The sequence below is a fragment of the Caretta caretta genome, chromosome 15, assembly GCF_965140235.1.
Source record: "Caretta caretta isolate rCarCar2 chromosome 15, rCarCar1.hap1, whole genome shotgun sequence".
NCBI lineage: Eukaryota > Metazoa > Chordata > Testudines > Cheloniidae > Caretta > Caretta caretta.
This window is the reverse complement of record NC_134220.1, coordinates 17,864,282-17,880,463: the sequence shown is the minus strand read 5'-3', so window position 1 is coordinate 17,880,463 and position 16,182 is coordinate 17,864,282. Positions and strand designations below refer to the sequence as shown.

The 16,182-nt window shown below is 38.0% G+C and overlaps 1 protein-coding gene across 2 annotated transcripts in view; it reads left to right on the top strand.

The window, feature by feature from the left end:
* Nucleotides 1-11,618, top strand: part of CHFR (checkpoint with forkhead and ring finger domains) — a 29,214-nt gene extending 17,596 nt beyond the window's left edge. For both annotated transcript variants that reach the window (XM_048821597.2, XM_075119987.1), the window contains exons 11-18: nucleotides 225-367; nucleotides 1,407-1,526; nucleotides 2,022-2,105; nucleotides 2,560-2,630; nucleotides 4,440-4,527; nucleotides 4,718-4,825; nucleotides 6,090-6,162; nucleotides 8,881-11,618. In XM_048821597.2, the coding sequence (XP_048677554.1) occupies nucleotides 225-367; nucleotides 1,407-1,526; nucleotides 2,022-2,105; nucleotides 2,560-2,630; nucleotides 4,440-4,527; nucleotides 4,718-4,825; nucleotides 6,090-6,162; nucleotides 8,881-8,923 (730 nt within the window). In that variant the 3' untranslated portion in view covers nucleotides 8,924-11,618. The remainder of the gene's footprint in view (nucleotides 1-224; nucleotides 368-1,406; nucleotides 1,527-2,021; nucleotides 2,106-2,559; nucleotides 2,631-4,439; nucleotides 4,528-4,717; nucleotides 4,826-6,089; nucleotides 6,163-8,880) is intronic.
* Nucleotides 11,619-16,182: the final 4,564 nt, after the last annotated feature.

Below are 16,182 nucleotides of genomic sequence, written 5' to 3'. Positions count from 1 at the left end.
ATTGTGGCCTTTTTATTTTACCCTTTCTAATTTGAAAGGAACTAGGAGTGCAATACTTAGCTTCACTGCTCTATGTTGCTGAATGTGTAAGCATCCCTATCCAGATTTTATCTACTGGGTTTAGGCTAACATTTTATAAAAACAGAAACAAATAGCTAATTGAATCCACTCTGGAAACAATATATGTATAAAATCCAGTAACCTGATTGTGTCTGTCCTTTCAGTCAGCCTTATATAGTGTGCAGACAGTGCCCAGGATATCGGCGACACTCCATTCAGCCACTTCCTTGCCCAGGCCAAGAGGGGGAAGCAGGAGGATTGCAAGCACTGGGAGATGCACCATCGACGTCTGCCGACTTTCCTGCAAGTCAGTGTGATGAAAAGCTTGTTGTTAACGTGGTACTGGGACACTAAGAAATACATGTCACTTATGAGGAAAGGACACTTTCTTGGGGAGTTGTGAAAGTTGGCATCTTTCTTAGAGTCTTGAGATATGAAGATGATTTTCCTAGGTTACTGGGGGATAAGTCAAGCCTTTCCTGTTTATTTAACAAATACTGTGTGCTCTGTCTTTTAAATAGCTATCCGTTATAGCTGAGTGGAACATTTTCTGTCACCCTTGTGGGAGTATAGAATAATCTGTGTCTTTGTGAATTTCAGCAAAGGGCAAACCACTGCTACAAAAGCAGATTTACAGCACTCCATATTGGAGTTATCAGTGCTGTGGGTTCAAAAGCTTACAGGATTTGTAGTGCATACAGGGTGAGTGTAGATGACTCTAGTCAGAGTAATAAGTAATCCACTAACTACTAGGGTTTATCTGGATTTCCCAGGGAGGGGAATAAATTGTAGAACATCAACTGATTAGGGTCATCTGAAATTGTTCTCCATTCTTCATGGGTTGACCGTCTTGATTTTGCTGCTGGTGGATAATCTGAATAATTGAAGGTTTCATCAAAAGCAAAGTGGTATCAAAAGGTCATCAAGCTTTTTCTCCTGTTTCAAAAAAATCATTCATTGGTTTTGATTTGTCAACTGTAGAGTCTGCATGTATATGTGTAATGAGAGAGGTATGTACTCAAATGTACAAGCAGAAAACTAAAGAGAACTTACAGCTGTGTTGCCCAAAATACACTGTTTAGGAGCAATTGGTTCTTTTACTTCTTAAGCTATTTCCCTGTATTGAATAAAAGTTTTTTGTCGTTTAATAGTGTAAAAGGGTGTATTGTTTAGAAGCCTTAATGCCAATTTCCCTATTTTTCCGTATAGCCTTCTAAAAACTTTAGTGATATTGCTTAAGTGTCAAGTTCCTCAGCTCTTCGGATGCTGATGTATGTGTCTAACACTCATTGGTACTGTGGTCCCATATTATATAATTCTTCGGGGTTTTATTTATTTCAATCTAGCTGTCCAGGAGTATGTCTGTCCTTCTCAAGGAAGTCATGTAATATGCACGTGCTGTTTTCAGCCAATGCCAGACCGAAGAGCAGAGCATGAACAGAATCCCAATATTGCCCCTCAGCAATGTGAGTAAACTTTATTGTCCTAAAAACAAATTTAATTCTTATTGTTAATCCTAGGTCTTGAAAGACATTCTGACTATATCAGATCATGTGCTGTTACAGTAAGAAAGGGTCTTCCTGCTTCTGTGGGGTTTAATTAAGCAGGGGGAAAGGGAGGTTGTTTTCTCCTATATCTGTACTATACGCACAATTAATGCAAATTGTTTTGAAATATATTAGCATTTTTCAACTATAGCGTGGATGGAAAGACTTATATCTTCGTTGTCATAGTGATGCAGCAAAATGCATTAGCTGACTGATTTTTTTTTTTTTTTTTTTTTTTTTTATATTGTAACATTTCTCATATAGCCACCATTTATGTCATGTTAGTTGTACAGCGGAGCAGTGTTTTGTGTAAAACCCTATGAGCTTTGGGTTATTGTGCTGCTTTGTAAGACCAATATACCTGGACAGTGGTGATTGCCTTGGGTTGATCGTAGCTTTTCTTTGTGTTCACAGGCACAGTTTGTCTACAGCCGTTCTGTCATTTGTATTGGGGCTGCACTCGGATGGCATGTTTTGGCTGCTTGGCACCATTCTGTGGTATGGCAGGAGAATCACTGTATCAGCTATAGCCACTTTGCATACAATAGTGTCTCGGTTACCTGGATTTTACCAAGCTTAATTTTTTAATGTCAATGTAACATTGTAGTTCAGATTAGCATAAGAACAGTCAGAGCCAGATCTTAAAATGTTAGAGAAGACCCTTACCCACTTCAAAAACGTTTAGACTATACCGTTAAAATGTGTCACAATTAATGGGTTATTGTATTGTTAATAGATGCTGAGAAACAGTGGCCCCTGTGGACTGTAATGAGTAGTGGGGTGCTTAGTACCTAATCTTGGATCAGTTCCTAAAGTTGGGATGTTATATGATATGCTTCAATATGTGTTTGCATAAACTCATATACTGTGTTCATAAACATCCATCTTTGTTACAGAAGAAAAACTTATTTAAAAATTGCAAAACAAAGATAATTTCTCCTCTTCTTAACAGAAATAAATCTTGGTGACAAGTGTTTAGATGGAATCCTAAACAACAACCATTATGAGTCGGATATTCTAAAGGTATGTTTAAAAAATCACTATGTGTTGTATATGAGCAAGAGAACATGTAACATTGAGATTGTGATATACAAGGTGTTTAAAGCAAGAAATCCAGAAGGAGATACTCTTCTCCTTTATCCATCCCATTGTGTGTAGGTCCGGCAGCAACTGAGTGATGTTTGTTCATTCACTGTCTGGAGATGCCAGTAGTGTCTAGGCACAACTAACATTCTTTAACTGAAATTCCATGAGTTATATTTTGTTTTACATTTAATCACTCCATCCTCACCCCCACACTCAACATCACTTTAACACCATTCGCCTAATCCATTAACTCTTACTCAGACAAATATTATTTTCAAAGACAAAGTGAGTTTAGAAGACTGAATAAAGACATCAGGAATGTGTTCAGCCTTTCATGTTGGTACATCTCTTTGAGAAGAGTGCAGGAGAAGACACAATGGACAGTAACTGCTCTGAGCTGTTAATGAGTCAGGTTTCTGCTGTATATAATAATACCTTACTCTGATGTAGTGTGATAGTATTCCCATTTTACAGATGGGGAAACTAAGATGAAGTGGCTTTCCCAAAGTCACCCAGCAGGCCAGTGGCATGAAATAACATATATGGGTAGATTGTGTATAAATACATAGTGTTCACGCAGTGGAGTGTAATTAATATCTAGTATGTGTTTATGTATACATACCTGTACACACACAGACACACATATGGATTTTATATTGTAGTCTGTCAAGCCTAAAGTGCACTCCATTCCTGGATGATGAATTGTAATGGATTTTGGCTCAAGGTGTCACTGTGTTATCTGCTCTGCACCAGCACTAAACTAATGTTACTAAACATCCTTTCTGCAAGAGGGGTGGGGGGAAGGGTGTTCACTAGCAATGTTGCATGTGGTGATCTTTACAATAGGGCTGTGTCCTGGCTGGCAGTTTTAGGTGTGCCACCAGTGGGTCTCTGAAAGGCAAACTGAATAGTCTTTCAGCAGAGGTGACCAAGTATAAAACTTACCTCACTGAGCAAATGGCCAGCCGGAAGTATTGTATTTATTTCTGGGTCATCTTTTCGCCATTTCAGTTTCAGTGCCAGAGGAAGTGTAGAGATTTGAACTAGAATTCCCTTCAAGCTATCCTGAGCCCTCCAAGAAATCACGTTAAAATTAAATGACTGAAAGACACATTCTGGAATTCAGATGCATCTAGCAAACAGGTGTTACAGCTTTATACATATAAATGATGACTTGCTAAGAAAACCAGTTCCTAAGGTCTATTAAGAGGTGTAATGTCCAAAAGATTAATAATGGGAAAAAATCTACAAAGAAAAGTAGGCGTATTACAATTTTTTCCTCCACTTGAGTTAATTTTAACTTAAAGTATATGCCAAATATTATGTACCTGACCATAATCCATGTTGTCTTTAGCTAAGGACACTGGGTAAAATCCTGGCCCCGTTGAAATCAATGAAAGTTTTGCTGTTGACTCTAATGAACCAGGACCTCACCTTGCTCAATTAGGCTTCAATCCTGTGAAGTCTTACACACACACTTACCTGCAGTGGGACTACTTGAATGCTTAAAGCTAAATACCTATGTTAGTCTTTGTGGGAGAAGGGTCACGGTGAACATAGAGTACTGACTTTAAGTATCGGTGATCTGACAATGGTAATATTGGTAGTCAGGTTAAAGAAATATCAATAATTTGGATTAAAAATATAGAATGAATGCATTTTGAAAACCTATTTAGACTTACATTTTTGTTACATTGATATCTCTTAGCCTGTTCTAAATATACATTTTTAAATTCCTTATTGCAGGATTACCTGGCATCCAGGGGTTTTACATGGAAAAACATGTTAAATGAAAGTCTCTTAGCTCTTCAAAGAGAAGTTTTTATGCTGTCAGGTAAGTCTCTTCATTCTTATATTTATTTTGAGTGGGATGCATTTCAGTAAGTAATAGTGGATTGCGCTAAACACATCCTGCTTTCCTAAGATGTCTATGTACATGCTCAGAGTGGTCACTGCATTTTTTTGAGACATTAGATTAAATGAGATTTAAATTAATGCTGTGTACAAATTGGCTTGTTCTCCAGATTACAGAATTACTGGGAACACAGTGCTTTGTTATTGTTGTGGCCTCCGCAGCTTCCGAGAGCTTGCCTACCAGTATAGGCAGAATATTCCTGCTGCTGAATTGCCAGGTGAGGAATGGGGAAAAATTAATTTGGTCCCATGACTGTGAAGGCCTGTGAACGCCGAGTCAAACCTCTTTCAGTTAAATGGATCCTCCCATGCAGGTCCTTACACCTAGGTGTAGTCCTGTTGCGGGTAGTTGGTGGTTCCCTTTGCAGGAGTGAGGTCTTAGGTTGGTTACCTTACTCATGAGTTGTTGTAAAGTTTGTGTGTTACCAGTTCAAAGAGTGGCTAGTGCCAAAATCTTCATAGGGGATTCTTTGCCTCCAATATGGCTTGTTGTTTTTTTAAATTTTAAATATTTGAGGACAAAAGTGCATACTAAAACACTTCAGAAGTAAAGCATAATATATAAGAACAACTAGCTGTTGACTATAATTTAGCTATCATAAATTCTTTGCACATTTAAATGCAAATCAGGTGCTGATATTTTCTGAACGATATCAATTATATTGGCTGATGTCGTTTATTGGTTACAATAATTCATTCCAACATGCGTTGTAAACCTGTTGAGCAGTATAGAGCTTCGTTATAAGATAGTAGGGGCAATTGTATCTCCTTCAATTCCAATGTGTCCACAGCCCATTGGGGGCAGATGAGCCCTTCTGTTAATCTACTTTTAACTCAGTTATGTGCTGCAACTCTTTTTTTTCCAAACAGTCCTTGTTGTTAGCAACAGCTTCGCCACTCAATTACCTGCTAAGCATGCTGCTGCGAGTTTCAGCACAGCATGGGGCAGACGGGCCAGCCTAGTGTGTTTAATTTTTATAAGTAACATTTTATCTGCCTAGGGAGGCATGTTTGACTGCTCAGCTTTACATTCATTCTGTGGCAAAACTACAGAAGCAAAAATAATCACTACATATTTTTCTCATGTTCTGTTTTGAAGTATATCTAAACAGTAACTGGTGCATGATGTCTTATGTATTTAAGGCCCGATCCTGTTTCCACTGAAGTCAGTGGCAAAACTCCAAGTGGCTTCAATGGTGCAGGATCAAGTCATTATGCAGAGGGCTGGTCCATGTTTGCCCCCAATACGTGATGGGTTTTTCTGTGCTTCAATATGTATTTTGTAAAAATGACAGGAAACTGGTATAACTTAAAGCAGCTTCTTGCAAAAGGAGGTCTTTTCTGTCCCCAGCAACACCTAAGCAAAGCCATTTACAGCAGTGGATCCTAATGTATTTCAGCTACATTGATTTTTGTCATCTGCTACATCTTTATTCATTACTTTATGCAATAAATGTGATATTATGGTGGTTTATTTTATAGTGACTGTCACATCACGTCCTGATTGTTACTGGGGGCGCAATTGCCGGACTCAGGTTAAAGCACACCATGCTATGTGAGTTGGTTTTTTGGGGTTTTTTTAAGCTTGAACTTAAAACTATCAAAAATTCAGACTTAATGGAGTAGTTCTCAAGTAGTGGGTCCTGTCTAGAACTCTGAGAAACTATTTTTTGCAGCACAAACCAAAACTGCATGATTTTGCCTGGTTTCTGTTCTAGAATTGAAATTTATGCCAGGTTCAAGGACTGTGGAACATCTGTTGGTCCAGTTTCAAGTGAGCCTGCTCTGATTTATGGTTCCGGGTAGAAACCACATGATATGTAAAGATTTTGTACAAACCTGAAACTCGAAGTTAGAGCCCCATCCATGTGGAAACAAAGGAAATGGGTCACACAAGCACCTGTGAACTGAAATAGCCAAATTTGGCACAGTTTTGATCCTGACTTCCCAAGCCCAGACATCACTTCCCACGGAATCAGACTTTCTAAGTTCTTTGTGCCTGGGTTCTCCTCAGATGCACTGCATAAACCCTGTTCTGGTCCCTATTTTGAAGTGCCATGGGATTCCAAGGATACTGGGATGCATCTGAGGACAAGATTACTCTCGTTGAAAGTGGTTATCTGACATCTCCCTGTTGGAAACAGGTTGAGAACCTGTAGCCTTAGGAGTCTGACGTGGCCTGCCATTCCTTGTCGCCAGAGTGGCTCCAAGAGTTTCATTCCCTGGACTAGTTCAACTTGGGCTCCTGGTGAAAATGAAGAATTAAGCTTGAAGAGAGGAGGGGAATCCTTCACTTTTCAAGTGTCTAACAATTCTAGGGAATATAGACTCCAAATCCATGTGTGAAAGACAGACGTTATGCAAGTCACCCACTGGCAGCTGCATAAGACTGCATGTCTGATATCTTTAAAAAGAGTTTGATTCCTTTAAACACTAGTCAGCTGGGTGAGAATTTCTTGATCATATCTTCTTTTGTTAGAAAAAGAGACTCCAGTTAGTTAGCGGAGGACAGTCTCAGGCCTCTTAAGGTACATGGTCATGCAAAAGAACTAACTAGAAGTTAGAAATGCCTATCTGTAGAATCAAAAAGATCTTTTTTCCCCACAAAGGGCCGGATTCAGACTTAGCATAAACCTGTGTAGCTCCACTATATTCAGAGGAGTTGCTCTCATGCCCAAGCCTAAATTTGGCCAAAAGTTAAAGGACTTAACAGCGTGCTTAGCTCAGAATTGATTGACTCCATTAAGCAGGGTAAGGGGAGGCAGTTCCTCACTTGACCAATAATGATCCATGTTCTCAGCTCCTAAAAAGGAGCTGTCACTTTCCCTCTACTGAGAGATCGCTTTAATGAGCGGAAGGTCCTGCTCTATCTATCTAATTCTCTGAGAAGACTATGCAGTTATCATAATTTTACTTTAATTCAGACTATTGTGGTCTGAAAATCATCCATCTGTGCAGCTTATACAGCCAGATCATTAGACATTAAAAATGTTCATCCACCAGTCTCTTCCAAGGGTGAAGTTTGTGGAGTATATTCTGCAAAATCTAATTTTCTTTCTCTTTCTCATAGATTTAGTTTAGGTGCTTTGATATATTTCTGCAAGAGTTATCTGTAGTACTGGGCTGCATTATTGTTGCTAGGGGGCATTTTGTTGTTTGATGCACTTGGGAGCTGATTCACTGTCCAAACAACTGCCAAACTTTCCTATTCAGATTGCAGTTGGGTTTTTTGTATCCCTCTGGAATAGGAATTGAAGGAAGCTTTAGTAATGATTCAGTGCTCTTTCTTCAAGCATTAGCTGTACAACTTTGGACAAGCTTCTTCTAGTTCCAGAAACCCATGAAACAAAACAGTCCTGACACACCACTGTTGCATCATCCATCGCCTTCTGCATGAGGACCCATCGCCTTCTGCTAACTGGTGTGGGTTTGAGACCAGATTCTTATTAAATAAGAGGGCTGAGAGCCTCAGGCCTACTACTCCATCTCCTGCAAACCTCTACACGCTCAACTCTCAACTTGTGCCTTAAATACATTTTGGGGCACTGAACCCATCAGGGAGAACCCTGTGACAAGAACAGACAAGTGCTTGACAGTAAGAAAGTAGTACATTTATAGAATTCTGTATTACCTGTCTAATCCAGGATGATCAGTATGCCACTTCCATGGAACCCAAGTCACTTGGGAGGATGCATCCTTCTTCCCTAAAGTGAGAGAGTTTTCCACTCTCCTTTATTTCCAGAAATAGATTCCAAACTCATCTTGGATCTCAGAAATCAAAGAATGTTTATGTTGAAATTTATTTATTAGCCAGATTAACATGTCCTGAAGGTTGTCTAACAACTTCAGTTCCCAGTGACTCTCATACTCTCACTCTCTCTTCCCAATGACTTTCAGCTGACTGCTGAAAATTACCAAGTGTCTGTCAGGTCAAGATTAATTCTGCTTATGTGTCCTGTTTTAATTGACTCCTGAATTTAAAGTATGCAGTGGTAGAGAGGAATGCAGTTAACAGGTTTTCAGTGTACATAATGTAATTAACAGTTGTTGGGTAGAAAAAATACTGAGAATTCTATTATGAAAAACTTTATGGAGGGTAGGCTTCAGCCTAAAATAACAGGCCGCAATGTCTTCAGGTTCTGATAGCATTAATATGTATATGTGCTGCTTTAAACTTTTGTTTGACTTTAAAATATCCTAAAGCAGGTTTGACTCTTTCATGGTGTTGTACTTCTCAGAGCAATTTTAAACTTTTTTTTTGTTTTTATTTCAGGAAATTCAATCACATTTGTGAACAAACACGTTTCAAGAACTGAACTTTCTGAAATTGAAGCTGTCTGAATATTTGTAGTCTGTAGAAAGGGGATGAAAGCCTGAAATACTGATCATATAGGAAATATTATCAGGGGATTTTCATTATTCCCTCACAGCAGGGAGTCAATAACTTTTTCATCAGGTACTCTGGTGTGACCTTTTTAATTTGTAGAGTTTAACAGTTATATATGAGTAAGTGAGAACCTCTTGAAAGAAAATCTGACAAGCATTGCATTCCATCCTCATTATTACAGTGTTACTATTTCACTATACTCAAATCAAGTAATAGCAGCCATACATTGGAGGACCTAAGAATAATCAGTGAGGAGTGTATTTGCACTAAATGTGTCTGAAAATAAGAGAAACATTTATTAAAATGGAAATGCTCTGTACCAGTAACTTAATATCAAAGGAGGAAACTCAACACATGTTCAGACTTGTCCACTTCTATCTTGTCATTAGCATTGCAGTTGGGATGGAAATCTATTAAAGTTCACTTTCACAAAACAAGAAGGTGATCTGGTATATGTTCATCAGAATTGTTTTTTTGTTAATTTTTCCCCCTATTCATTAAACAAACAACAGCTTCAGCTTACAGCCTCAGATCAGAACAGTGCTTTGCAGGAATGCTATACAGGAAAGCATTTTTTCTTTTAGTTTAGTAGTATTGATGTGTTTTTTCCATTAGAATTAGATATCACAAACATTTGCACAAATATTTACAAATCAGACTCAAATTTGGGATAGTAATTGCTTATGAACAAGCGTCTGCTTTTAATAACTTTAGCAATTTTCTATCAAACTAAACCATTATTGACATAGAGCAGACAGTAAGACAAGTTGGTGCAATTTTTTTAATGTATTTTTTGGTGTGATATCATATGTTAGCTAGGCATGTGTAGTTTTATCTTGCAGCTGTGCTCTAGCATGTGCACATTGGTAAAAGCGTAGAAAGGCTGCCACTTCAACAGAATATAACAGATTTACAAGAAAGAACAAATGTTACCTATGAAAAGGTCCACTGCAGATGAACTTTAGCAATATGGAGAAATTCTTTTGATGTGGGGGAGATTTTAAGGGGGACACTGGTATCTCTAACATGTTGAGTATGTAGACTTGATTTTTCACTCCTCTATTTTTTCCTTAATTATGTTCAGAACATTTCCTGAGATCATAAAAATGTGATGTAGTCATAAATATTTCCTAGTCGTCTGGCAACTAATGTTCACGTGCTTGATTTGGACCAGCTTTTCATAAGTATCATACCCAGGAGAGCAAAATAGAATGGGAGGAAAGCGTACAAAGTTACCTCTGTATATATCGTGTTTTAGGTATGCCTTATTTTGCAAGCAAGGTTTATACTCTATGCTATGTGTTATCGTGCAGCACGGGGTGGTGTAGCACATTGTATCTGTTAGTTAATTAAAAAAATACAATACTGCACATGTTAATATAAATGCTAATTAAAAATAATGGATTTCTGTTCATATTTTTATTTTAAAAGTAGCTGCAGCAATGATGGATCTGTTGGTAATATCCATAATGCTGTTAAAAGTACACTTGGGTGTGGACTTCTCTTCCTAATCTCTGGGCATTTCCTCCTGTGAGTAGGGTTGAAATCAGATCTGGAATAATACTTGAAACTTGTTAACAAAACGTTGTTTCTACCTTTTACTATTACTAACAATGTTCTATTGCATCTTTATTCATATTTTATGTTTAGAAAGTTGATTTTTTTAATGGTTATTATATCTTCTCAGGACAGCCATTCCCAGCTGTTTGGTCTCAATTTCAACTCTGGCTGTGCATGTAAGCAAATTGCATGTATTTGTGGAAAGAGACCCTTTGCACATTACATGTAGAAATGTGCTTTGCATTCTCACTCACTACTTTCCATGCCCCACATTGGCTTTTAGCATAGACTTGTCACTATGCTAATGTTCAAGTCCCTAATGTGGTGAATTTTTTGTGGATTAAGAATAACATCTACAACCCTATGTACAACTTCTCTTGCACCTGCACAAGCTGTTGGGACGTATTATGTGACATCTTAAAAATCTGCAACAATCTCAAATACTTGACATCCAAACTACCTGTATAGTAGAGGTTCCTTATATACCTTTTATGTACCCCTCTCTTCCCCCCCCCCACCCATAGAGAATAAATATGGCTTTCTATGCATAGGGGGTTGAAGTAGTGCAATGGAATGAGAAGTTTTTTGTGATTATATTGTACTTGGAAGAGCTGAGAGATTAACTTGCAAATGGGGAGGGTGAATAAATCCTGATCTTTATATGCTCTTAAGTAACTAAGAGCATCTGTCATGGGTATTACATACTCTTATACATTAGTCCTTTTAAAATGTATGGTTGCCAGGTGATATTTAGATAATGTGATAACTGTATAAACTATACTTGGTGTAATTGTTTAAATACTGTAAAGGTGCACCATATTTTTAACCTATCTAAAGCACACCCCCACCCTCTTCATAAGAGACATTTGGAAGCAGAGCATGGAACCTTGTAGAATCGATGTTGTGAAAACAAGGGTGATTATGATAGGGTTTAATGTAGTGGTGAATAAGATACAGTCTCCCTCTATGAGAAAGTTCTTTTATAAAGAAGGTGGAGTGCAGTTCTTCCAATTCTTTTTGTGATTTCCTGGACTAAAAAGTTATTAAAAAAATTACCCATTTAAGCTGTCTGTTTCCATTTCATCTGTGCTGTTTAATCTCTCCTCACCACAAACTGTGCATAGATGATGTTGTACACATCACCTTCTAATGCTCAGTCATATTGCTCATCACTTGAAAGTTACTGAGTTTTTACAACAAGATACCAGACTGGAACTCATGATAACTGAGTATAAGGTATTACCTGGAGGGAGTCCTTGTCTGTGGCATGTGAGAGATCTGGCTTAGCCTCCCTTATATACCTGTCAAGATAAATTTGCAAAGGATCTCTAGTCTCTCTGCAGGATTTATAACAAATGAGCTGTACTTCAAGCCAGCTCCATTGTACTTGGAAGTAACCACACAGACATAACTTTTGTTTTAAATAAGAAAAATTCAATACAAGGGACAGGAGCAAAGAGTTTTTCTACCTTTTGTAGAACTGGATTTTCTTCTAACTTCATGCAAGAGTATCTAGATACTGTGATCACTGTCATTCTAAAACTGCTGACAGTACTAGAATAACATTTAACAGCAGGCTATAGAAAATGAATATTGCAGTGTTAAAAGACAATCTAGATAGTCTAGTTTATATGTACACATGCAAAGATTCTGAATGGCTACTACAGATGGAGAACTTAAGTGTGCTGTAGGAAGTTGCATACTTACCAACTTGGAAAAAATTTTATTCACACCAGACTTTATTTGACTATTTGGTGAAAATAGTAAAGCCAGCCAAACTTGTTATAGTTTCAAGTTTTTATGAGTTAGGATCTTAGCATGTCTGAATTCTTAACAATTCTCACACTAAGATGGAAATTGAAATCCTTTAATATTGTAGCTAATCCTTACTGCTGTTTTTTAAGCCAGCTGTCATTTGTTCTTCAAACTAAATTGAAAAAACATTAAAACCCACACTTTAAGCAATATAAAGTGAAAGTATAATCCTGCTCTGTGACCTGTAAGAACAAGAGACCTGTAGTCATTCAGACCTGTAACTGCTTTAGATGTTCTACCAGCATTGGCGGGTTGAAGTACTCTGTACTCTATTTTAGCATAGACTGTCTTGTCTCTAACTCAATTCAAAAGGAAGCAGTCAATTTTTGGTCTTGCCAGGGTGAAGTCCTGTCACTTGAACAGCTGTAGGATCATGCAAGCAGCTGTGCTTTACCCTGCTTATCCATTGTGGAGGGGGTACCTTATGAAGTGGTGTGAAAGAAAAGAGCAACATTTAATGTAGGTTTTACAGTGTTCACATCTGTCTACGAAGCACTTACAGTCATTGTTACTCTTGATCATCCTCACTGTGGGTTGGACTTCAGTCAGTGAGTGGGTAGTTTCCATTTCAGTTCTGAGCCATCTAGGCCTCAGTAATTTACACCTAAGGTGAGATCCTGCTCCCCTTAAAGTCAATGAGGTTGGTCTTTGGCTATGAATAATAAATAGTGAGTTGGCTATACTAGTAAAAAAACACACTCTGTAATTGTTAGGGCAGTAGTTTTCAACTTTTAAATGGGGGCTTTAGTTTAGATGGCTTAAACTAGTGCTTTTGGATTTTTTTTCTTTTTGAAGTGGGAATTGGGGGAGTTCGCTCTGTGAGAAGAGGATCACCACCAAACTGCAATCAAGCCTTTTATTTATGCTTCCTGACAAAACTTTTCTGGAAAGATGTCTTATTTCATGCAGCACAGGGACTGTTTGCTTATTCCCCTGCTTTCAGTATCATTGCATTTTAGCAGTTCAAAGAGAATGTGCCTGGGTGATTTTCCCGCCTTTTCCCCCTGAGTTATTTTCCCACCTTTTTTGCCTGACAGCCTTTCTGTATCAAGTTTGGGAACAGAGACCCCAATTACCATGTCTGGGACCAGCTTCTGAAGAAAACTAATTACGTTATTTCCTTTGGCAATGCCTAATGTGCAAAGATTGTTTCTAAATCTATATTTCAGATCATTTTGCTTTTTTTTATTGTTGGCTGTTCTTTCAATGAGGTAATTTCATCCTTAAACTCATTAGTTGCTATAGCATTTTTTGTAATTCATTTTCTAAGAGTGCCATATGAGATTTAACATCATACATTTCCAGAAAGGCCATGAATTTTTTGAAATTGCCAGTCAGCTATTCCTTTCAATGCTGATGTTAACAACTGCTTGGATGGGTTAAGTGACTCCATTAGCTTGCGTCTTGTCACCTTTCTTTCCCCTTTAATTGTTTACATTTTATCCAGAGAATACATTCTATCTTTTTGACAAACTATGTGTTTGTTAGAATTTATTAGAATATTTCAAATGTTTTGATAAGTGAGATCAGGCCAGACAACTATCTTGCTGCAAACTGTTTTTCTACCTCAGGGCGGGGAAAAGCAAATATAAGCAACAAAATTAACATTGATTGACTGGATTTTATAAAATGACTGAAAGGAAAGTAGATTTCTGCTCACAAACTGACTGCATCTTCCTGCCGAAGCAGCTCCCCGTATTAAAAATTTGACGTACTAACTGTAGTAGATATAAATATTAAATGCTTGTTTAAAACACAAATCTAAATCTTCAAGTTTAGTACAACAGTAACTGCATATTTGACTCTGCTAGGTGTTTAATTCCCTTAAACTTCTTCTTGCCATTTTAGCTACCTATGAGTAGTTGATTGCTTCTGAAGAAAACTAGTGCCCCGCAACCTGGTTCTGCTATATGGTGGTAGGGTCACTTCAAAGAACTGCTGCTACCTTGCTCTTACTACCAATGAGCAAAACCGGGCCCATGCCTTCTTCTGAAATCCTGTTACTATCAACTAGCTAACGTTGTGGGTGAGGGGGAAAGGTGGAAGGAATAGCTCAATCTCAGTATGAGCTACCATCTTATTGTGTTTCTGGTACGGACGCTATAGCTATAACACAGCCCAAAGATATTTCTAATCAAATATAAAGTGGAATATAGAGAGGCTTTCATTTCAAGTTTTACACACTACACCAGAATCGCCAAGTTACGAACATCAGTGTTATGAACTGACCAGTCAACCACAAACTGCATTAGGAACTGGAAGTACACAATCAGACAGCAGCAGAGACCTCCCTCCCCCCAAAAAAGGAAATACAGTACTGTGTTAAATGAAAAAAAAAAAGGGGGGGGGTGAGCTGACAAGGTAAGGAAAGTTTCGGTGCTTGTTTCATTAAAATTAAGGTGGTTAAAAGCAGCATTTTTCTTCTGCATAGTAAAGTTTCAGAGCTGTATTAAGTCAATGTTCGGCTGTAAACTTTTGAAAGCACAACCATAATGTTTTGTTCAGAGTTACGAACATTTCAGAGTTATGAACAACCTCCATTCCTGCGGTGTTCACAACAGAGGTTCTACTGTCCTTTTCTAGGTTTTAGATTCATAATCTGATGCTTTTTTCCACGTAATTGTTAAATTACTTCCCTCTTCCTGTTAGCAGTTTTTAATCTACTGTACCTAAGAAGAGTTCTATATAAACAAGAACATTAATTAGCACTGCAAACTGATGAACTTGTTTTAAAAGTAAAATGGGTGATGGGACAGGTTTAAATACCCACGATAGTTGAGTGCATTTTTGAACCCTGGCCTTTTTTTTTAAATATAGGACTTTAATGCACTTTTACAAAAATTTCTTACAAAAGCATTACTAATTTTCTCTTTTTTCTGTCTTGCCTAGCTGCGCTGTATGCTGTTAGTTTGCCCAGCTGAGTGAGAGTTTGGATGCTTCTGGTGGTTTGTGTCTGGTCTGATATGCTTTCAGATACCGTGCTGATGGGTGTAGCATAAGAATATGAATAGAGCAGGCACCTTTGCAAAGCAGACATATATGCTTTTGGAATAGGCTAGCTGGAGCTATGTCAGAGGTAATCTACCATAATGGTCTGGAAGCCAGTTTTTGGGGCAGGCACACTTGTTTTAGCCCGCCTGTGCCACTTCCTTGTCCTTACTGTGCCTCAATTTCCTCATTTACAAAGTGGAGTAACATCTATCTAAGTGAGGTGTCGAGGATTAATTTTTTTTAGAGTTGGTAAGAGGAAGGGCCAAGTTATGTATATCGTACTGAAACTCTTTAGTGTGTGTACCATGGAGACCTCTTTTTTCTTTTACTAATCCTAGTTCATGAGTACAGTGGAGGGAACACTATACAACTTTCCTCCACCAGCAGCCTTCATACTTTTCTAGTTAAGTGCTACCTACCTCTGTGATATTCAAACAGGTTTTTCAACAGAAACGTGGGATTATTGCCTGGGGGAAATCCTACTGTCCAATAACAGTGGGTTGGTTTTTAGTAGGAAAGCAAAGATGCAGCCATTCTTTTGAAACCAAGTTTAATATAAGAATCTGCATATTGTGGAATTTTCCTATTCTAGCTTTTTTTCTATATCCCACTTTTAATAGGGTGTCTGGCACTTCCAAAGTTTGCAGCACCAGCTACAGCTTGTCTGAAAATAAGTACATATTCAAACTTGTATTACAATCTTCAAGAAAGGGAAAGTCCTAGTGTGTATATATACTATCCGTGCTGGAGACCTGCCCTGCATCCCACCCAAGTCTGTTTCCCAGGTGGTTAGTGGCTGTGTAGGTATTATGAAGGTAGCAC